Source organism: Carlito syrichta, unplaced genomic scaffold (assembly GCF_000164805.1).
Source record: "Carlito syrichta isolate Samal-C Ts95f unplaced genomic scaffold, Tarsius_syrichta-2.0.1 Scaffold92606, whole genome shotgun sequence".
Classification (NCBI taxonomy): domain Eukaryota; kingdom Metazoa; phylum Chordata; class Mammalia; order Primates; family Tarsiidae; genus Carlito; species Carlito syrichta.
The window spans coordinates 324,724-349,747 of NW_007036702.1; the positions used below are offsets into that span (position 1 = coordinate 324,724).

The following is a 25,024-nucleotide window of genomic DNA, read 5'->3' on the forward strand; positions in this document are numbered from 1 at the left end:
TTCCAATAATAATATGAGTGATTATAAGGAGACGAATAGATTGTTGTAAGCAAATTTCTGGCATGTTACAATAAAGCAAATAAATGTACTGCTAATTATCTCACTGTCTGCTTTTATGATGATTTTGATTTGTAAAAAGAAAAACTGTGAACTCTAATATATTTGTAATATATGGATAACTGGATAAAGCAGGCAAAATAATTTAAATAAATAAATGAACTAATGTAAAGCTGAATAAAGGATAGATGTATATCTTGGTTAAAGACACTATCATTCTAGTTTGATTAAAGAAAATATTCAACCAGCTGGATAAATACATATTCTGACAAGTTGCCAAGGTAGCTTATGTAATATCTATTCATTAATAAACTTGGTATGCTACTTTAAAAATAATGTTATACAAATTTTCTTCCAGAGAAACAAAAAAAGATATTATAAATATTATTTTTTCCACAATGGCAGTGCATCAACTCTAGAGGGAAAAAAATAATAATAATGCCTTAGAATTGTTTAGTACATTGTACTTTCTGTATTGCCCTTATTTTATTTCTCTGGTCCTAAGCAAAGAGAAATGACTGAAACAGCACCATAATCAGGATCAAAATATATACAATTTTAAATTATCTTAATTAACAGACTGAAATATAAAATAATAAACCAAAATCATAAAGAGTTACATTAGGACTTGTTCAGTTTTTAGCAGTAAAAGAGAATTAGAAAATAAATATTTCAATATTTTAATTCTAAAATAGTGCCGTGAAATTACAACTTCTGACAACTTTTCAAGAGATAATCTAAACATAATTTGATTTAGACTTCCAATTGATAGTCTATTGTGGGTTACTCTACCTTTAAGAAGTTGAATACTTCTAAAGAAGATATTACATATCACCTTTAAAACTAAAGAAAATTACATAATCATATATCTTTTGAGGTCTCCATATTAACATTTATGAAAACACTTAATCATCCATATTTTAAAAACAAACAAAAACACTTTTATATCATACTGAAAAGGAGAAGGGAGGTTTTAGCTCCTTTTTTTCTTTTTTATGAAATAAAAACAGTAGAAAAATCACAAATGGGGACTTTAAAGGACAACAGCAGTTTTAATGAATTTTATAGAGAAAAAAACTGAATAGTAAACAGAATCTTTGTTGACAAACCCCTTAGAAACTTCATCAACCTTGACTTTTAATATCAGCAAGATGATTGGTTTTCTGATATATTTACTATTACAAAGAACAGAGCATATCTCAATAGGCTATTGCTATAAAAGAGATTAAAATTTAGTTTTTTTAAAAAATTGTGATATAAACTATGGTTTCTGACTTATGTCAATTAATGCTGTTGAAATTCTACCTTTAAAAATCCTGGAGAGACAAAAATTCTACAAATACTACTAAACTTTCATTATGGAAAATAATTTAAAATTATATAAACTCAATCTTATGCAAATAACTGAGAACTATAAAAATGCTGCTAAAATCTTTTTATCAGGAGCATAATAGGCCACTAGTTACAACAGCACTGAGTGTCTAAAATCATGGTATATATAAATAGAAGGAACCACAAAACAGAAGTTGATAATCCTTCAGTTACAACTATCAAGAACACAACTTATCCCAACAATTTACATAAGGTATTGCTGTTCAAATGCAATGACCTTACAAATTTGTTACAAAGAAGTCATAGAAACATAAATTTTAGTATAAACATATATAGACTAACAATATTATTTTGGTGGTGTTTTATATATTATTTGAGGTAGCTTTTCAGTAAATATGTCATGCATTCATTCAACAAATATTTATTGAGGGCCAAACAATGTGCCAGGCATTATTCTATGTGCTGGAGATTCATCAGTAAGTAAAACAGTCAACAATTTTTTTTTTTTTTTTTGAAAGTTACAAAGTCAATTTCAGAATTCCATAGCTAGCAAAGAATTTTTTTATTGTCCTAGTAAATGTATGGTACTCCATATATTACAACCCAATATTTTCTTTTGAGTCAGATATAGTGTTTGATAATAAAACCATATCATATTTAACTCTGATATAACCAGTCTTGCTACAACATGAAAAATGATGTAGAAAATACAAACCACAATCACTGTCTAATTCAACAACTTTCTACTCTAGAAAGTCAAATTTAATAATTAAAAGATCATCATAAATACCAAATGAAATATATGATGATAAATATAACTAGACTATGTGTACACCCTCAATGACATAAACACAGACTGCAATTGATATTTTTGGTTAAAGTCTTTCTCAAATTCTACAATTCTGTCTAAAAGACATATTAAGTTTTTTTTAAGAGCAAATTTTATCTGATAATTTAAAAGAAGCTAAACTCTTTGCATTCTTAGTTAATGAATCAAAGAAATTTAATTCCTTGGTATAATTTCCAAGCAAAATAAAAGTTGAATACTTTATCAGATATCACAAAACAAAATAATTCTACTGTATATAAAAGCCGATACAATGAAGGGCTATCAATTGCAGTTGGGTTTATTTTTGCTTACATAGCCCCCTAAAAAGGCTGTCAGCACAAAACAAACCCTCCTTTATGTACAGACCTTCATAAGGTTCTATCTCCTTGACTCCATTGTCTAGGGGAAACAAAATAAAACAAACAAAACAAAACAAAAAGGGAACCAAAGCACAGTGGTTAAAAACAACAGAAATTTCCAAAGGCACAGAATGTATCATCTATTAGAGAAAAGTTAAATGGTGAATTATATATGCATATTTGCAAAGCACATCCAGTTAACTAAATAAAGGGAATTTTTAAATGATGTCAAAATTAGTATATTCTGTTATCCATGCTTTTGGAGGTCTTTTATCCAAGAATTTATATATGTTTGGGAACTATGTTCATGTGTGTGTCAGCAAATAGTGCTTCTTATGCAAAAATTTAAAATTATTAAAAACATCAGTACAACATGCATCTTTCGTTTTATATTCATGATTACCTTTTTCTTGTTCTCCAGTTTTGAGAAGGATCACCATTGTTGTGCATCAGCTAACCAGTAGTCCTTTGCAGTGTGTGAAAATTGATTTGGCTAGTTACTAATAAACTTTATGTAACTATCAACAATTACATAAACTTAGTTGTAGCAAATACATATCATCCAACCACTTATTTAAGAGCTTTTGCTTTTAAAAATGTACTTTTGCTTCTAAAAATGCATTTACTCAAATTTGAATAATATGCCATAGCAATAAAGGTAGCTTATTTTACCTTCAAATATTACAACTTTTACATGCAAAATATATAATATTTATAAATATACTTATTATCAAATTCAGTAAAGACATACTATTAATAAAATAAGAAATCTAACATAAAGGTAGTAAGAAAAATCTGGATTCACCTAAGCTTCCATGTGTATTTCCTATATGACATAATTAGAAATAAAACTTACTTCTCTCCAGCGTTCCCTTTGGTGGAAGCTGTGGAAGCTGTCGGCCCCTTCGTCCTGCCACTGGAGTACTTGATGGGCTTGTCTGAACAGACCCAGTACGAGGATGAGACCTACAAGATACACCAAGAATATCCATTTTCAGTATAGTTAGTAAAATACTCTTGATACATTTGGTTCTTATGATAGCTGTATGAGTGCAATTTTAAAAGAAGTTTAGCTGCTGATTAAAAGGTTAGGAAAAGAGGACAAAATATGGATATTTGAATGATTATTGGAATAGCAAAAGATGTTTATATTTTTGTGTAATATGCATACATACACACACATGCACACAAAACCCTACAGTAAAATCCATGGAATTACTAATGTAAATTAGTATTCTATCTACATGAAAGCAAGATAATTTTGCAGCTCAAAAATAAAAGGTAATACTTTCCATTTCTTTCTATCAGATTTCAAACTCTTAATACTAACTTTCCTCCCTTGATCCAAAGAGATTTTTACTCAGGCTTATATTAAATATCCTTTTATTAGAAAATATGTTCTAAAACTGCAAATAAAACCCTGAACAATTCAAAATTCAGCTAAGAAAAATACTGGTTAACACATGTAATATCTTTTTATTAAGACATATTAATATTAATATGTCTTAATAAAAAGAAACTAAAAGTCTAGTTTTATTTATTGTCATTATGATGATTGTTCGAAGGGTGATGTTTAATGGACAACAAATAATTTCTCATTCTGTAGAAGAACATGATAGTTATGAGGGGATTTACCAGGACGCCTGATTAATGAGAAATCACAAAACAAATGTAGTCAGGACAGTTAATAAACAAATTACAATGGTAGCCACACACTATTATATCCATTGAATATAAATAGTGTGTTTACATCGAAAAGGTTAGTATCGATTGTTACTAGTGATCAGCCAAAGATGACAGAAGAGACCATTTAGTTGCTGGGAAAATAAAATGGTGTGCTAGTGGGGCAAAGGGGAAGTTAGTCTGATTGATTTATCTTTCACCTCGATAAGGCAGGTGAGGGAGGGGCAGATCTTCCAGTCATTAATGAAGGCATCGACCTCATGAGGTTTGTATCAGGACGTTCAGTGGATCGGGAGCGGGTGGTGGTCCGCTCAAGGAGAGGCCGTTGTTCTGTTGATCTGGATCTGTGATATGGCTGTCTATCTGCTGCTTCACAATCCCTGAAACGTTAGTCAAAAAGCAGCTCAGTTGATCTTTAGTGCCCTTCTGCTATTTGGTTATGATGCATCAAAATGATTTTGAAAAAATTGTCTAAAATTATTGAGTATGTAAAAAATTTTCTTTTCCCCAACATACTGTGAGCAATTTCCTAGTAAACTTCTTGAGAATATCTAAGGAACCAAAATCTGCCTTTAATAGTAATTTCCAACAAGGATAATAGGAGTTGCTCAGTTATAATCAACAACAAACAAAACTACCTGCTAAATGGAACATGTGAAATATGTGAAGTATTCTATTTTAAAATAATTCAATGACTTTTCCTAACATCTTCAAAAGAGTGAAAAAAATCATATAAGCATCGGTTCTCTAGCCCCTGAGGTTGTTTATTAGTAATTATGATATACAAAGCCTTTCAGCATACACTAAACATCTGAACATTCAAACAGAAGAATAAAAATGAGGTTATAAGAAAATAGGGTGACTTTGAAGTCTGTAGCCATATTTAAACATGACCAATAAGAAAAATCACTCTGTAAAAAACTGGTTAATCAGTCATCCATCTCAGCACGTTAGCTTTGCCAACCAAAATAATTCAGAATGAGTATTAATTGAGTGAAATAATTCTGAAACAATGTGATCCCTTTGACCACAAGCATACCTAATACCAACACTTAACTCTTGTTAAGGGAAGTATACTTAAATTTAAGTAACCTATCATTATTGATTTTTCTATCCCTGGAGCTAGCATAATGCTTTTATGCCTAGCGTAAACAATACAAGTTTTCTAACACCCATCCCACTACTTGTGAGACAACCCAGTAAATGCTGGCTTTAGCTCTAGAAATGAGAAGTAATACATATGCCACAGAGTATACTTCAAGTTGAATTACTATCTCCCCACCCAGTTTTAACTACAAAAAAGGAAATGCTCATGTATTACCGTCAAGCAAGCATTAGTCTCCCTCAAGACTATGTATCAAGGACTTCTACTTTACCTGTAAATTCTCTCAACTTTATTTTTGATAATGACAAAGTGTAGAAATTAGAGAAAAATAAGAAAAAAAGGACATAACTTCCCAAATGTCATGAATTTTATGGCAAACAATTTTGGATCAGTAGACATTAGATTAAATGAACTTAGTAAATATTCGATTTATTTGACATCAAATCTAGTGATTATTTTACATTTTAAAATCAGAGAGTAACATATAAGTCAAAGCATTTTAAAATATTTTTAAGTCTATGTACTATAATAGATTAATTTTCCAAGTTTGATATTTTTATGTAAGTGTATCCAGAATGTCAAAATAATTAAGATGAAATGTAGATACATATAAAATATTCAATTACTAGTCAAAGAGAGAAATGAAAAGGCAACCTCACAGTGTAAAAATAATAGTTCTACTTTTGTTTCTGAAGAACTATTTTAAAGAGAACACTTTTCCTAAGAAATAAATATGTTCAATAGTTTGCTAAACGTTTTTAGTCTACTATTTTTTATATATCTTCACACAATAGATAACTGGGGAAAAAAAGGATGTATATCTCTCTGTGTGCATACATGCATATATATATATATTTCTTAAATTCCTTAACATCTGTTTTTAAGAGTATCAATCTTTGTATTTATTTCAAAGATTTCTTATCATCTTAAGTTAATGATAAACTTATCTCATTAAATAATATGTGGTAACAAAACTTCGTGAAATGTCAATGACTATCCCAATAGAATGTTAGGCTAATATTTCACTTATGTATCCAAAATTTCATTAATTCTGACCCTGTTAAATAATTTTTCCAAGTGAAAAGGGAAACAAATGTTAGGATATACCATTTCACATCTTCGTGAAGTAAAAAATTATTTGTAATAATTGAAATATGTAATTGTGGGTGAAATCTAGAGAATTATTTCAAACGTGTTGCTATGTCCTCAAAAGGGGACTACTATTTGTAAAACAAAGAGGTCGTTACTTAGAAAACATCTCTGATTTAAAAAAAATCTCTTTAGTGAAAAAATTGTTTGAAAATTATCATACTCAATGATCTATCACAGAAACAAAGAACTGAATACCACATGATCTCACTCATAAGTGGGTCCTGAACATTTATCACAATACTAAAAGAGAAGGATCGGAAGTAGTGGGATGCTGCCATGGGGGGCGGGGGGTGCACATAACATCACTAAGAGTACCTTATCCTAAACCAGGGAAAGTGAGGACCAGTGAGAGGCTCAAATTCCCCTGGACGTAGACCATTTATGTACCTAATCCTGACTTGTATCCCCACATCTTTAAAATAAAATGAAAAGAAAGAAAAGAAAATTAACTCATCTTTTAAATTTTATTTATATTTTTATATCCATAAAAATATCAAGTATTTAATTGCCATGGTGTGAAATGAAAATAGGTTAATAAATGAAACTTGAAAACAACTATAGGAGAAAGTAGAAATTTCCCAAAATGTCCTGCCACAGTTAAGGGGAACAGAAATCGACCATATCGTAAACTTTGATAACACATAGAGAAGGTCAACAAAGGCTCCTGCTTTTGGGTAAGACAGCTTGATTAGTTAAGACCCAATGTTATTGTTAAAAACATACGAAGTAGAAATACCTAAATTTTTCAGTCTCATAGTAGGTCTGTTAAAAGGACTGAGATATAAAACTTGCAAACCTCTACCTAAATTTTGAGTGAAATTCAAGATAAGAATTTATAAATAATTAATTTTGAATAGTAGCAACGAAGAATTGGGAAACAACAGACAACCACTTACAAGGCTTAACATATTTTAGTGCCTACTTGGGGGTCTTTATTTCAATATTAGTTAGTTTCCTTTGTAATCCTACTGATTTATCTTATTTTCATTTATGCATATGAATTATTCAAAAAAGAATGGCCATGGTTTGATCAGATTGTCAAAGGGTAAGCCACAAAAGGTTAGGGAGCCCCTTGCTTGAAAATTTAAATCTTGCTTAGGTAATAATTTGATAGATCTTTCAAAAAGGAATTTAACAACTATCATCATTTCATCTTTTTTTAATAGTTTATATTTTCTAATCTATGTTTAAAATAGCTCAGATGTTTTATGTCATTTACCTAAATTGACATAGACTACTGTTCTGCATCATCTGGTAGCTGCTATTCCAACCTGCAAGTATTTGCAGAGGATATTGTTTAACTGCCCCTCCACTGACCTAATGCTGATTGACAGTCACTATTGTTAGCAACCCATGGAGTTTGAGATGATGATAAACTGATAATAGGCCACAATAATAAAGAAAACAACTTAGAAGGCCTTCAAATTTCTTTTTTTTTTTTTTTTTGAGTTGGAGTCTCACTCTGTCGCTCAGACTGGAGTGCAGTGGCCGCCCCGGCCACCGCAGCCTCGACCTGCTGGGCTCCGGCGAATCTTCCGCCTCAGCCTTCCAAGTAGCCAGAATTATAGGCATGCGCTACCACGCCCGGCTGATTTTTTGATTTATTGTAGAGATGAGGCCTCACTGCCCAGGCGGGTCTCGAACCCGCGGGCTCAGGCAATCCTCACACCTCAGCCTCCCAAAGGCGCGGGATTACAGGCTGAGCCACTGAGCCCGGCTTAAGGCCTTCAAATTTAAATGTCAATGTTTACTCATTAAAAAGCAAAAACAAATTAAAAGAATATGATGTTATTATTTGTTTTCAGTCATTGCTAAGGAAAAAATAATTTTATAATTATCTAGTGAAGGTGTCAGTTTTGAATCATTTTTCCAGTCAATATAGTTGTTCATGAAAGATTTTCAAAATGTCCAAGTATCTGATGCAACTTCCTAAATTTATTTTATTACTTTTCCTACTTACTTCAGGGTCCTTAATTTAACGAAGGGACAAGGGATCTGGACCAGGAAAGCATAGATCATGGGCATTCTTTTCTATACCTTACTACATCTATGTATCCATCCAACTCATCACAGTGATACAACTCCAAATCAAAGTAAACTCAATGTAGAGCATCCCTATGGATATGATAGAAGAATATGATGAATACAAAACAAATTTAGAAACAACCACCACCACCACAATACAATATTTAAAAGTAATATTCAGAAATAAATGAAAATAGTCATATTATGTAGTTTGGTACTCAGTCTATATGAACTCAGACACACTTATTTCATGTTTATATTGTAAAAATGTCACAAGTAAATTTAATAGGTTTTGTTGAAAAATAAACTTGTCAAAAGTAAAACGACTTAGGAATTTTAAAAACACTAAATTAGGAAAAAAATTAGAAATTATTCTTCTCCTTTATAAAGCGGAAATCCTAAATTTAAAAAAATGTGAATATATCTCTGAAGGGAAAGTGTAGTTTCAGGTTTGTGGCAAGAAATAGCTTCCCTATATCCATATTGTGCGATATAAGAAGCTGATTAACAGCAGAAGCATTATACTTTTGTTAAAATACCCTGAATGTCTAGAAGATTTTCTTGGAATTAACTGCATAATAGAAGTATAAATACGTAGTAAAATATACTTGGAAACATTTTAAAAAGAGATATTCCAGGGTAATTAACTTATATATGTATTTGTTTGACATAGCAAATAATTTAAAGTAATTGTATGACAACTTTAAAATTATAATTTTCATGTTCATCATAATGTAAAAGATTAACTTTTTAAAAACTCTAGTATTTTAGCATTGCTTCTAATATTAAGAGAATTACAAGATACAAAATATTCACCATGAAAATTGTGGTAAATAAGTATTTTACACTAATAGAAATATTTTATTATTTTGGAGGATGATAGGTTAATTTTTCCTTGGGCATGATAGCATTTCTCTATAGACTATTTCTGTTAAGTTAGATGTAAAGAATCTTCATTAGTTAAAAATAAACTTATTCAAAAATAACAATAGCATAGTCAAGTTAATAACAATCTAAAATGTGAAAATGATAAAAATACATATGTTAATGAGAGCAAGCAAGACACCATTAAGGCAGGAAAAAACATTACTATACCCTCAAGCCTATTTTGTCATTAAACAGAGAGGTAAAGTGTTCTCACATCTACAGAAGTATTTTTTTTAAGATCAAATGTCCTAATTTCCTTAAGAAAATTGGGGACAAATACAATACTGAACAATAAAGATATGTATCATTAACATACACATACATAAACATATACGATGTAAATATCTTGAGGATAGTTTCGGTATTATATCAAATATTTGTAATTTTCATTGCTATTTTTTATTTCAAAAATTACAGTAACAAAACAGGTAGGATTATTTATCCAGCATATTTACCATGTAACAAATTAATATATCTTTAAAATATAAATTTAAAAAAATCCTGGGAGTAAATATAATTACCACCTCCTGTCTATAAAATTCTTATTTTATGAAATAGTTTCCAGCTTTAGTAAATGTTAGAGGTTAAAATGATTTGTCAATTGTAAGAGATTCAAGTTATTCCACCAAGTTATTGGCCCTACACTATTCCTTCCCACATCCTCGAATATTACATAAAATAGCAAACATTTTAAAGATGTATCTCTAAAGGATAGAATTATGAATTGCTATTATATTACATGAGTATATGTGATGAGGTAGGGTCCTCACACTAGAATGTTGAGTGCTATATTCAACAGTTTCACTGATCAACTTTGAACAATTCACCAACCTTCTTTTTGTTTTGCTGCCTGCTGCCCTTAGCTGTCAATTCATAATGCCAGTCTAAATCTCATAACTCAGAGGCAGCAGTTGTAAGGGTGATTAACTCCTACCACTCCAACCCCCCCACCACCACACACTAACAGAGCAAAAGCTGTGCTCATATTCAGGCATAAACACTATCTGCCTCAGTCGCTAAGAGTGACATGCAAAAAAGCTAGTCTGCTTTCAAGAGACAAAGCAATCAACAAAGGCAGATTCAGAGAGATGGCATAAATGTTAGAAAAACAAACAGGGGAATTTAAAATATGTGTCCTTGATATGTTAGAGACTGTAGTAGGAAAGATGGACAACATCTTTGGGAAGATTTCAGCAGACAGATAATGGACGAAAAGAAAGAGTCAGGCTGGGAGTGGTGACTCATGCCCGTAACCCTAACACTTTGGGAGGTCTAGAAGAGAGGACCACTCAGGGCCAGGAGTTCAAGACCATACTTGCATGGTTAGATCCTGTTTCTACAAATAATAATAATAATAAAAATTAGCCAGGATGTGGTGGCTCATCTACTTGGGAGACTAAGGTGGGAGAATCACTTGAGTCCAGGGGTTCGAGACTGCAGTGAGCTATGATTATCTCACTACACTCCAGCCTGGGTGATATAGTGAGATTCACTGAATTGTTAATTCTTGGCAGTAAGTTTATTTTTTTCCGTCAATAATGCTTGAGAAATCACTATATGAATTAAATGTGGAACTAAATTTCCAAAAAACATTTTAAATTTCCAGCCTCAGAAATGAAATGATGATTTATGAACAGAAAGAGAAGAATTATTTGGGCAAAAGATAGGGAATTCAGGTTTGGACATAAATTTATGAGATGCTAGAGAAATATTCTTGTGCAGATGTCAACCAGACAGAGAAATCTGACCTGCAAAGGAGGAATGTGTGTTAGAAATACAGTTTGAGAAGTCACTGTTTAGTATTAATATTTTAATAGTCATTGACTAATTCATTCTTCCAATACATGCTTATTGAGTTCAAATTATATGCCAGGCACTAGAAGTTTTGGTCAAAACATAGAGTAACATAAAACAAATGGCCCAAAAAGAGAGGACTTGAGAAATGGGAAAGAAGTGCAGGAGAAGGAAGAGCAGCCAAAGGGTAGAATGAGAACCAGGATAGCCCTGCATTAGAGAAACTCCCCCCACTCCAAAAACAGACATGATTAAAAGATACCAAGAAACAGCAAAAATAATTATGTATAAGTGATTTGGCAAATAATAAACTTAGAGAAAATCATGTCAATAAAGTAAGGGAAGCAGAGATCAAACAGTGGAACTTAAGGCTTAAGAGCTGATGAAAGAGTGGAGGAAACTTATGTAAAGATACATACTCAAGAACTTTGACCTGAGTAAAATAAGGAGAGAAAGGCAGAGAGAAAGAGAAAGAGAGAAATGGACCATACAGAAAGTAGCTTAATGGAGTGGAAGAATGGAAAGCATTATTAGGGATACTTCAACAATAATTTGTGGAGAAATAAAATCAGTAAAGAAAGAGAGACTAAGATATAACAGAAACAAGAAATAACAAATGCAGGAAAATTCCAGAGAAATCAAGGTTAGAGTCGGAAACACAAATAGAAATTAGTTTGGATGAAGAACAAAATAGTTGTTTATAGGAAGAAGACTGGTGATGCAGGGAAATTAAGGTTTAAAAAAAGGAGGGTCTAGGACTGTGTGGCTTACTTGGCTTAGTTCACACTGACTAATGCCAACCATCCAGGATAGGGCATCCACAAGACAACAGTCTATGTTCCACACAGGAATCTTATCCTTTATCACGACTCCACTAGCTTTGTCAGACTCTTTTATTTAACAAGGGTTCTAATTATGGTCCCAAAATAGCTCTAGATATGACCATCATTGCCTCTCTTCAACTCCATACCAGTCCTCAGAAGACCCAGGTCAAATCCTTCCCGGGACCCTCAGTCAGTTCTGGCACCAAAACAACTGAGATAAACTTAGAATATTTAAATTCAATCACTTCTCTTCAAGTATATTACCTCTGTAATTCTTGGCTATTAAGTTAAAGGCAAGCCCCACTGCCCCTTATATCTTTTTCTCTCTAAATTCTTTACCTTCTCCACTCTCTTCTGTGCCATTCTTTATTTCCTCTAATTCTCTGCTGCATTTTCAAGAATCCTCATTCCATTATTAACAAAATTCCTTATAACGTCAACCTTTTTGCAGTATGGTTCTGCATAGTCCTGATTTAAATAACATTTACTTCAACTGGGCATCCTCTTCCAGTGTTGCCCTCATCTGCATAAGTCAATTATCAAGATATAGCTATATAACTTTTTCATATTTTTGAAGGTAAATATATAATCATTGCAATCAAAAAATAATCAGAATGTAACAAACAGCAAAAGTAAAAATAAAGAAAAAACCAACAAAAGAAAATTATTTAGTATTAAAGCAAAATAAAAAAGAGTGAAAAAGGCAGAAGAAAATTAAATATAGCAATAAGCATTATCATATCATTAAATGTGAAGATACATTTCAATAGCATTAACTGAAGGACACTACAAAACTTGAATTATTAGGAATTTATTGTTGTTGTTATCTCTTATGTGTCCTTTTTCATTTACCCACACAAATTCAGTCTTTAGGAGATTACTCATTAGGTTTTAATCATTTCTTCTGAACTCTTTTATTATCAACCTCCAACTAACTAATTTAATAAGGATAAAGGAGGCCATACATAACTCCAAATCACTTTGAAATAATAGGGTGACTAAGTATGGCATGTAATTCCTAATCTATACCAGCTGAACCCATCATCATATTATCATTCTGCCTCAAGGATCTCTAATGTTGTCATTGAACTGGCTCTAATCCCCATAGAACTTTTCTAACTGCAGAGTCCTTCTTTACCTTCTTTCTAGTTAATCTCTTTCTGTTAAATTTCAGGTAATTGGTATTTCCTTCCAGTATAAATTATATTTATTTAAGGTATTGTAGCTGTACTCTTTATGAATTCCACTTTGGGAAAAGAAATTGTGGTAGGAACAAGTATTTTCTCAGGGACTCAGGATTCTCCACAGATTAGGATTCTCTACTATCAGAAAAGAGTAGATCACAGCCACCTTTGACAAGGTAAACACAAACAAATCAGTTCAACCTAAACACTTCAAGGACAGACTCCTCTACTCCGGAGGAGGGAGGTAGTACGAAAGACAGTTGTAAAGACATGTGTCATCTAAACACCTAATTACGAACTCTGTGAGGGATGGGCAGTCAATTGCAGTTAATTTAAAAAGACTATTGAAATTCTATCTTTCTAGATAATAGAGAGTTAACCATAATTCCTAAGAAACTATACTTTTAGGATAATCAAAGAGGTTATCTTAACTTACCAAAGTTGTGGGGGGTGGGGGTGGGTAGGGGACGACAACACAACATCAATAAGGGTACCTGATCTCAAGTCCAGGTGAAGTGAGGACCAAATGGGGGCCCAAACTTTACTTGTACAATAACCACTGTATACATAATCCTGAACTGTACTTCTTCACATCTTAAAAAAAATTGACCAAAGAGAAGCTGTATTTTTGATGCCTTACTACAATAAGTTTATACATGTCTTATTTCACGCTATTTTATAAAGGTAATATTTCTATATTTCACTACAAACCATATATGTATACATAAAAACAGAAATAAAAGTGAATTATATCATATCAATAGACAGACACATGCAATTCTACAAACAGACTCAATTGTAAGAAAAATATACCTGCCATCCCTGTGATGATGCTCAATGGTCTGACTGTATCTGGAGCGAGGTAGAGTAAGAAAATGACTGCAAGCATGGCAGAAACAAGAATAGAAATAAGACTCAGGAAGGAAGGGAAAAGAGTAAAGTTCAATTTTAAAAGTGAGATTAAAAAATAGGCAGATAGTAAGCAAAGCAAATGAAAACTTTTACTGGAAAGCTTGCCCCTCCTCCCAATGTCTACTGTAATACGGTAGTGCTAAAGGTAAAAATGTTCTAGATATTCTAAAATAAAATGCAACAGAAATATAACTAAGAATTTAAAAAATCATATTTCAAAATAAGAATCTTATCAATTATTACTCAAACACCTTCAGCACCACCTAGAAATTGTTAAACAATGAAGAGCTTTACTTTTCTTTATAGAGAAAAGATGAGAAGAGAAAAATAACAAAATAGCCAGAGATTTTAAGAAGAAAGTAATAAAAGAGGCAATTTCTAATATTTAGCAGATTTTATACAGTAATTATTTCTCCTTCACTTGTTAATAATTTAAAAAACTATAAGGGTGTTCTAATAATTCACTTAATAAGGAAAAACTGATTCAAGTTATTTTTACTTGACTATTGAATGTATTTATTAAATTTATTGGGTGCCATACATTTTTCCATTTACTGTGTTTATTATACACGTATTACATGCTATTGGCACTGCTACATTGCCTACCTCACGTCTACCATAAGCGATTACAACACCACACTGACCTTTTACCCATCTGTAGTTGATTCTCTTCTTTCTACAGTACTAATTTGAAATTTTCTGCTTTCTTAAAGCCTTTAATAACAAAATAATTAATTCTGGCAGGTTATCAGTATGCTTCAGTAAACAACGGAAATGAACCTTGAACTCTGTTAACTTCCATAATTCTACCTGCAAATACAGAGTAAATATATCTTCACTTGTCCTTCTGCACCAAAAGAAGAAATGCCTCTATTTGTTATCCTGCTTCCCACAGGACCTTGCTTGATTCATTGTTTTCTCCTGCCTTTCCTTCCTCAACTGTTCTTAATCCTAAAAATAAAACCCTTGCTAACTTTGCCTTCCTCCCAAGCCTCTGCATTTTCTTTTCAATATAGACCATCTTAAAAGATATATCTATAATACTCGCCACGTCTTTCTCACTTCGTTTTCATGCTTTAAGCTTACTGTAATTTGATTTCTGCTCCTGCCATTCTCTTGAAGCAATCCTATGAATATTATCTGTAAAAACCTAAAAATCCTAGTCTGCTCTTAATATTCATCATACTCCACTTATCTATGGTATTAGACATTGATTTTCGAAACTCTATTTCCTAATATTCTCTCTTGGTTTCTGAAACATTATTCTCTCTGGTTATTACGCATAGTATTTATTTAACATTAAACCACATGCCAAATCCTCCATTAAAAGCTTTGTTTACATCACCTCATTTATTTTTCACAACAACTCTTTGAGATAGGTTCTAGTATTCCCACATTCCCACAGATAGAGAAACTGAGGCTGTGAGTGTTTGCCAAAGCCATACAGCAAATAGCAGAACTGAGTTTCAAATTAAAAGCTTTCTTAATTCAAATCTCAGGCTCTAACATTTACACATATGGCCTGGTCTCCCACCTATATGACTACTTCTTTATCCATTTCATTAACTGGATTTCCTGTCTCTGTAGAGAGGCAGTTTTTCCAAGGTTCATTTCCTGACTTTCTTATATTCCAACTTATTCTTTCTGGATAACACAATTTGTTTTCATAGTGTAAATGAACACTATCCATTGTTTACTGAAACATAATAATAACTTAGTCTTGATTTTTCTTTGGGTTGCACAATACATTTCCAGCTTCTTCCTGGACTCTCCACATAGTGCTTGAGTGTCATGTAGATAATCAGGAAAACACATATTAACTGTGAGACCTGAACAATACACTTTGACTATTTGGACATCGGTGCTATCTTTGTGAAATGAAAAGGCTCAAGCAATGACTTTTTTTCTTTTTTCTCTTTCTTTTTTTCTAGTAGAAGACCACTTTTTTTCAATCAAAATTAATCAATACATAAGAATTCAACAAAATCAGATGATGGTAGCTAAAGAGAATGAGAAGCCTAGATCCCTGCTCATTTGACCTTGTTCTTACTCTGGTACAAGACTTCATAATCTCTAAAGTTCTTTCTAATTTCTAACATAATTCTTTAATCCCCCTTTGGGACTTAATATAATACTTCAGCTACTCCTCTTCTTGTAATCTCATGTAATCCCAGCTTCAACTGAGGATATCTACTTAATAAATCAAGTTTTACAATATCAGAATTTAACCGCTCCATTTTCTTATATTTCACAGGCTTATAATTGATTTATAAAGCTTGCAGGTTCTGACATATAAATAACTCAAATTTCTCCCTCCTTTTCCTTTTCTCCTGACACTACTTTAAATCAGGTTTACTATGTCTATTGAAGTCATCTTACTTTAGATCTCCCTATCTTCAAACCCCAGTGTGCCCCCAACTCAATCCATAATTCACCCAGTCTACAGGAATATATTTGCAAATTATGCTTTCTGATAATGTAGGCACCTTATTCAAAATCTTCCATTGTTTCCTGATATCAAAAAACAAGCACAAATTCCTTAAAAATTCTAAACCACTTTCGATCCTCATCTCCAGTCATTTTCCATTCCCCATCCTCTATCTCTTATATAGGCACAACAGACCACTTAAGATTCTCTGACTCCGGGTCTTTGTTCATGCTCATCACTCTAACCAGAATGCCCATCATGTCTCCACTTCTCTGCCTTTTAAAATCCTACTAATCTTTAAAGTCCAACTTGTCTTTGAAGGTTTTTCCAATAGACCCAAATCAAGTAATTTTTTTCTCCAATCTGTTGCAATAATATTATTTCTTTCTCATAGTCTTCTACATTTTATAATTAATTGACATATGATAATTTGTCTAGCTAGACAAGGATAATATTTTATTTAAATATTTGTGCACATGGCTGACTCAGTCAATAAATATATTTTGAATTGCATTAAATATAAACCAAAATTACACTATTTTCATGATGAAACTTCAAATAATGGTTCACGTAATCATAGAAACATTGTAGAAATGTAAACAAAAGATTATAGCCTATGTAATATAAGAAAGTATTTTAAAAAACATTTCTGGCTTTATAAAGAATAGAAATAATACTCAACAGTTGTGATAGGATTTAGGGCTTTAAGAAAGAATAGACTTTTTTCCAAAAATTACCTAAGAGTAATAGCAAATGTGTAAACCTCAAAGTTAAAGTTTAAAAATTCATAAAAATATATATAATCATCCAATTTCTAATATTTTCCTTGAAGAGATTCATAATTTACTTTGCCCTTATACAGCCAAGAAAACTTTAAGCAAGAACCACCTTTATCAAGTATCAATTTATTTTATATTTTTTATTTCTAGTCATGTTAGTTCTTAACTTTATCTGATCATGATTCCCCTTGAGATTCTGCTGAAAACTAAGAAAAGTCTGGTATAAATATTACACAAAATGTACCATTCAGTTTAAGTAAGCCCTTTAAAATCCACCTAAGCTCCACAGATGTATCCAAAGTCTTTTGCTGCATCCACTTGGTACATCTAAAAACATTTTAACTTCTCCATTGAACCATGCTTACTTTTCTTCCAATATTAATGGGCATTATTAAATCTGAGCAGTAAATATGCCTAATGAGTTAAACAAATATGATTCGTTATATTAAAATTGCATTTATTCCAATCTGTTTGAGATTTTTAAAAAATTTGAGCAGAGCAGTCATTCTCTGTAAAAGGGAAAAAAAACCCAAAAACCAAAAACTAATACATTTACTAAATTTTATTTTATTTTATTTTATTTATTTTTTTCAGTTGGGGTCTCACTCTATCGCCCAGACTGGAGTGCAGTAGCCGCTCCCAGCCACCGCAGCCTCGGCCTGCTGGGCTGCGGGAATCCTTCCGCCTCAGTCTTCCAAGTAGCTGGAACTACAGGCGCCCACTACCACGCCTGGCTAATTTTTTGATTGATTGTAGAGATGAGGTCTCGCCAAGTTGCCCAGGCGGGTCTCGAACCCGCGGGCTCAGGCAATCCACTCACCTCAGCCTACCAAAGGCGCGGGATTACAGGCTGAGTACATTTACTAAATTTTAAAAAGTAAAAACAATTTAATTAAAGAAGTTCCAGATTCTAAGGATCATGATAAAAAATATTACTATTCAAAGAACTGAACTAGATTATGAATACAATTTCTAGACACACTTTGATTCTTAAGCAATATAACCTCTGAGGATTCCAGTAAAGAATCTAAAGACAGCACAAAATGATACTTATATGAATTATCCTTTCAACATATTAAATTAGTTGAATGTTAAGCTCTTCATAGGAGCCCTTAGACACACAAAAAGGTGTGCAAAAGGAGGAGATAAAATATTCCATCCTTAAGTAAACCTATAGTTTTTGAAAGTTATTTTCAACAGCCCTTGCTTAATGCAAAAACGTTCTACTCTGTCTTGAATATTGTTAAAATTGTACTTTGTAGTTCCTACATTATACTTGGTATGATTCAACTATCTTTAAATATTTCAAAAAACCAAAGATGGTATATTATTTTTGTAGTGTCTTCTTTTTTCATTTACTTTCTCTATGATTTTAAACTTTCAGAGATGTGTTCCCTCAAAGTTGATAGTTGAAAGAACCACAAAGATTATTCTTTTTGATGAAATAGCTATGAATATGTGTTTTATTGTCTGGTAGCTGACTGCCTGACAAGGAATAAAGAAATGAAAGAAGTGTGTATACCAGAGGTCCATATAATAGGGCGTTTCCCTTTTTAGAATGTAAATTTATTAATAGAATTCACAGGATTAAAATGTTTACAGAAGTCTTTTGCAAATGTTAATTTTACTTTTTTTCTTATAATGCTAAAAGTATATAATAGTACTCCATGGAAACAAATGCATCCAACATATTTTGGGTCTAGAATAGACATAAAAATGCACACTGCAGGAAATCTCTGACATGTTACAGAAATAGTATTTAATACTCTACACTTATTCTAACAGTAAGCTAAGTCAAGTAAACAAAATACTTTTAAAGTGATTTTAAATACTAAAGCCACATTATCTGCCCCAGGAAAAATTATGTTCCTAGTTGTAGTAGTTACCAGTATTTATCAGAAAAACAGTGGTACAAAAAAGTGGTAAAGGGAGTAGAAAATAAAAGATGTCCTTAATAATGTATTATTTTAGCTAATGTCCTTGCAATCAGGTTTCTGAATTCCTGTAAAGAATCTACATACATTTCAAAACCGATTATAATTTTGACTAACTATAATAGAATAAGATATTCAGAGAAACAAAGATCTAATAAGGTGTTTATACACAATTCTGTCTACAATTACTTACAAAAAGGATATAAACACTTTATCTCCTCCTTACACAGCTTAACCGAGTACTATAAATTAATGTCAAATAACATCATTTCTTATCCATACAGTCAGTGCAAAAGCCATTGTCTTCACACACAACTTTCCAACATGTCCCCAAATCCTCCATTCTTTGTACCGGGTCTTTATGATGTACAGGTGTATTCTGCCTCTGTATGTGCTCTTGTTCTTGCCTGAATGAACATGCCCACTTTTCAAGGTCTAACTCATGTTTTACATTCTATATGAAATTTTAAGAAAAAAACCTGAAAACTCACTAATATTTCTCTCTCTCTTTCTGTCTCTCTCTCTCTCTCCACATTAAATATAAATTATTTACAAAGCCCACAGATTCTTTTAAAATGTTAAGGCTAAAGCACATTCTTTGAATACATACTACACAACTAGAGGTACTGTACCATTTAATCTCCACAACTCTTTAAAGTTGGTACTAATATTCTAATTGTACAGACAAGAAAATCAATTGTCAAAGAGGTTAATTTTCCCAAAGAAGGTAGCATGAGGTAAAATTCTAGATTCAAACTCAAAGCCATTTGGTTCCAAATCCTATGAAAAAGAGTACATTCAATAAAATACTACTCTAATCAGTGCATCAATTCTTACTGACAAGAAAGATTAATGTATCTCTCAAAATACCTAAATTATCCTTACTATTTCAAAGGAAATTCTCTCTTGGGGTCTTTAATCAACAGTATTATTGCTTGACTCTGTAAAATGCTACTCATAAAAATTCACCGTAAGAGTTCTAGAGTATTCTTACCTTCTAAAAAGTACATAAAAATTATAATGCATTCACATGCATTTTATTATCAACATTCTATTAGAATAAGACAGAAATTAAGAACCCACTGCTTAATAATGTGATAGTGTACATACATAAATAACATTGTATCTTTTGATTTTTGATTCCCTGCGTTAATGGATAATGATTACACAGATAACCCAAAATACATTAGAAATGGTTTTATATTTCTGTTTAAATTATATTTTACCTTTTCAAAAAAGAATTAAAAACAATTCACAATTAGAAGTAATTGTGATCTAGCAGTCTACAGTGCTCTAAAACAGAAATAAAGCCACCTGTTTCAATTTTCTTCAAAGTTTCTGGAAATAATTTTTTGGAAATTTTTGCTTAACTAAAAGATTCGTTAAGTTTAAAGTGAAAAAATATAATGTCACTTCAATTTCAATTGTAGACATAAATTGGGATAGACATAAAAATGCATATTGCAGAAAATCTCTGACATGTTAATTAGTTAATATGACTGTATTGGTCACCTAGGTTTTAATATAAATTTTGTTCCCATTACCTAGGGTCATTTGCTTCTAAATATTTATAAAATATTATGCATTTGATATGATAGCAAACATTTTTGTTTGTGAGTATAATTCTAGATGTTAATTTTATTCTATTTTTCTACAAATTTAGACTATATTTACTTTTCTTAGAGAAAATATAAAGTCCATTTTTCATTAAAAGAAACTTTACTTAAGTTTGAAGGAAGCTTAAAGTCATCTCAGATTTTTCTCTTTCATCATTTCTATGAACAAATCTTCAAGAAACAAAGAGTTTATGGCTTGCTATAATAATTTCCAGAAACAATCAAGCTCATTAAAATTCTGTTAAATGAAATCTCTATTGACCCACCCAAGTATGATTCCCTCCAACTCCTAATCATGCCAACATAGTTATCTTTCTTTTACTATTACAGTCCTGTACTTGATAGGCTCAATTTCTTATACGTAGCTTTTCTATAATTACCCTAAAAACTCAAATCTCTATAAAAAATTAAGAAATTAAAAAGAAATTACTATGCTAGCTTTCACTTAACACTAATAGGCATACTAATTTAACAATTTCCTAATTTCTCCTAGATCGCAGACACTAAAGCCAATACTTGCTTAACACTGCTGAAGACTAAGATATCCGCCATCTTTTCTTTTGAAGAAGTACACTAAAACACAATGATTATAATACGAATTAAATATATTCCCAGATTTAGACAAAACAATTTAAATGTATAAATATTGACAGTAACTTCTCAGATCAGTTGATTTTAAAGTCCCCAAATGTTATTCCTAAAATTGGTTTAGGGTGCATACAAAGGGACTTTTGAGTTCCTTCTTTATTTTATCATAGTCTTTGAATAGTTTGGAAAAATATAATAGCATTTACTTCACATATAATCAAAGCATGAATTAGAGAGTTAATCAATTTGCTTAACTTCAACATATTAGTAGTAATTAATGTAAGCATTGTAACATACCATGTTACTTCCAAGTTGGTCACATTTAATGGAGCAAATTCAGAGTTCTTCCAAATACAGTAATCAACAAGCATGATTCTTTAAGATGCTTAAAAGGTTTACTGAAAGCCATGAGGAAAAACCTCTTCATGAATCATGATAAAAATATTTTCTAAACAAACCAGACTCTGTCTCAATACTTCTATATGTGAAAAGTCACACTGATTTCTCTGATAACCATGAAAAACTTTAAAATCTATTGTCTCATGAAAATATTTTTACATATAATAACTGGCCATGACAAGATATAAACAATAAAAACATTGTGTTTTCATAATAATTAACATTATTATCTCTCGTACAGATTCACTAACATAACTAGTTTGATTTAACAAAGGACAAAAATGGTAAGAGCCATTTTTTTTCTTACCAAAGGAAAAGTTGCTTGCGTGTGTGTGTGTGTGTGTGTGTGTGTGTGTGTGTGTGTGTTTTAAACAATATGGCAGTTATAAGAAAGAATATAAGCACTGTAAGAAAAAAATATTTTAGAAACTACTATAAAGGAATAGATGAAAACATTTTATGGTAACCCCTTTCTGAAGACAGTGATTATAATAATGTCTAATAGTATTTAATCATATTTACCTGTCTCTGTCTGGAGAGTAATGGTCATCCATGACACGATGTCTATCCATTCGGCTAATTGTATTATAATGTCCAGTGCGAGTCCCTCGAAGTCCCTGTTCCACATTCCGACTAAAATAGCAAGATCCATTAAATATCTTAATAAATCATAATCATATACAACACTAAGAAATAAGGCCTGTAAATAAAAACAGTAGAAAAAGACAAAGTCTAGGTATGATCAAGTCCAAATTTTATGTTTTGTTTCAACTAATTGCACTCTGGCTGAGGGTACAAATTTCAGTTGAAGGTTGACAGTTAAGTAAGCAGATTGCTGCTACAATAAATACAACATAAAAACAGTCCAAATTAAGCTAGTATCAATGGTGAGCCAATATCAAAGTTATTAATGGATGCCTGCTAGGTCTCTAGCAGAGATACTCAATGATACATACAGAAGAGTAGATTTGTGCAGAGAAAATAAGTTCAGTGTTTGACACATTTGTCTACATGGTCTATAGGAATGGAGACAGAGATGCCTAGGTATTTGAATATGAGTTCAGAGCTCAAGAGAACAACTCAAAATCTGTGTACTTCCACCTTCTTTGATACCACTCTAATCCAATGTACCATTGGTAAGCATATGCCACAACAGCTGCCTAAGTAGTCTTTTGCTTCAAACTTTACCCCACCCACCATGACATACAACAGTCCCTTAAAACATGATTAAGACCATGGTATGTCATATTATAGGATGAAAGACAGGAATCAATTTTTAATTTTATTCCACATGAAGAGCTAATTTTCCTAACCTTTCCAACCCATCCTTTCCATATTAATTGTAGTGCCATCTATATCATTATATATCAAGTCCACATATAAATATAAATGTAAATGTCTATACAATATATTGTCATAGTACTAGTTAATCTTTTCAGTGTCTGTTTTACTGCTACTGTTCAAGTTCCATCCTGTTTTAATTTCTACAGGAGGATAGCCAATTTTTCTCTTTTTTTCAAAATGTATTTATTGATATGCCTTTACCCTTCCATATAATTTCTAAAATAATGACAAGTTTATAAAAATTACACATAGAATTTTGATTGGTATTGAGACAGTAAGGAATCACTACTGTGGGGTAGGAGGCTCAACCCTCACATACACAGACCCTCACATACAATATAACACTGTATAAAATTAACCTTGTAGTATTGTAGTATATAACCGTATATCGTTTGTTGCATGCTTTCTGTCTATGGATTTTCTTCTGATCCTCCCCACCCTTTCTTCTCTCTCTGATTCAGCAACTGGTAAGGTAAGGAGGTAGGCCTTGAAGATTTATGAAGAAACAATGACATCAGCAGGAACACATGGAGATAACATTTTTCAGGAAAGAAGTTGATCAATCTTGGCTTTACAGCATAGTACAAGTCCTGACACAACTCCCCAACTCCCCAGCCTTCAGGAATATGAACAGCAGGAAATTGCAAGACTAAAGACTGATTTACCCCATGCACAAAGGTTAACTCCAAATGGATGAGAGACCTAAATGTAAAACCTCAAACCATAAGAACCTTAGAAAATGAAGGAAATGCCCTCATGGAAATCGGAACTGGCATCCAATTCCTGAACAAAACCCGAAACCCACAGGTCATAAGAGAGAAGATAGACAAGTGGGACCTTATTAAACTGACAGGCTTCTGCAAAGCCAAAGAAACCATCAGGAGAGCAGGGAGACAGCCTACAGACTGAGAAAAAGTATTTTCCAACTCCAGGTCTTACAAAGGCTTAACATCCTGGATCTACAAGGAACTCAAATGTGCTGAAAAGAAAAAAACAAACAACCGCATCATAAAATGGGCAAAAGATATGAACAGACACTTCACAAAAGAAGACATCCGAGCTGCCCACAAACACATGAAGAAATGCTCAACCTCACTAATCATCAGGGAGATGCAAATCAAAACCACACTGAGATACCACCTAACTCCAGTCAGAATGGCAATTATCAACAACTCAAAAAATAACAGCTGCTGGAGAAGGTGTGGTGAAAAGGGAACACTTCTACACTGTTGGTGGGAGTGTAAACTAGTGCACTCTCTGTGGTAAGCAGTGTGGTGATTCCTAAAAGATCTAAATATCAACTTCCCATATGACCCAGCAATCCCTCTCCTGGGAATATATCCTGAAGAACTTAAATCACTCTAAAAAAAGATACTTGCAAATGTATGTTTATCGCAGCATTGTTCACAATAGCAAGAACCTGGAAGCAACCATGCTGCCCATCAAAAGAGGACTGGATTTAAAAAATGTGGTACATATACACGATGGAATACTACACAGTCATAAAAAAGAACAAAATCATCAATTTCACAGCAAGCTGGATGGAACTAGAGTCTATAATACTGAGTGACCTCTCCCAGAATCAAAGATCTGAGTATCATATGTTCTCACTCATATTATGGACCTTGAACATCCAATGTAATAATATAAGAAAAAGACTGGCAGTAGTGGGAAACTATAGGAAGGGATGGAGATGGGATTTACAGTAGCAAATATCTGTCTGGGGATGGGGAAACACCTCTTATCCCCAGGG

The 25,024-nt window shown here is 32.2% G+C and overlaps 1 protein-coding gene across 12 annotated transcripts in view; it reads right to left on the minus strand.

Moving 5' to 3' along the window:
• RIMS2 (regulating synaptic membrane exocytosis 2) overlaps positions 1-25,024 on the minus strand; it is a 255,008-nt gene that overhangs the window by 210,243 nt on the left and 19,741 nt on the right. For 2 of the 12 annotated variants that reach the window (XM_021713514.1, XM_021713517.1), the window contains exons 3-7: positions 22,450-22,560; positions 14,085-14,150; positions 4,461-4,640; positions 3,434-3,543; positions 2,585-2,617 (exon numbers count right to left, since the gene is read on the minus strand). In XM_021713514.1, the coding sequence (XP_021569189.1) occupies positions 2,585-2,617; positions 3,434-3,543; positions 4,461-4,640; positions 14,085-14,150; positions 22,450-22,560 (500 nt within the window). The remainder of the gene's footprint in view (positions 1-2,584; positions 2,618-3,433; positions 3,544-4,460; positions 4,641-14,084; positions 14,151-22,449; positions 22,561-25,024) is intronic. The other 10 variants (XM_021713532.1, XM_021713524.1, XM_021713529.1 and 7 more) reach the window with 6 other exon arrangements.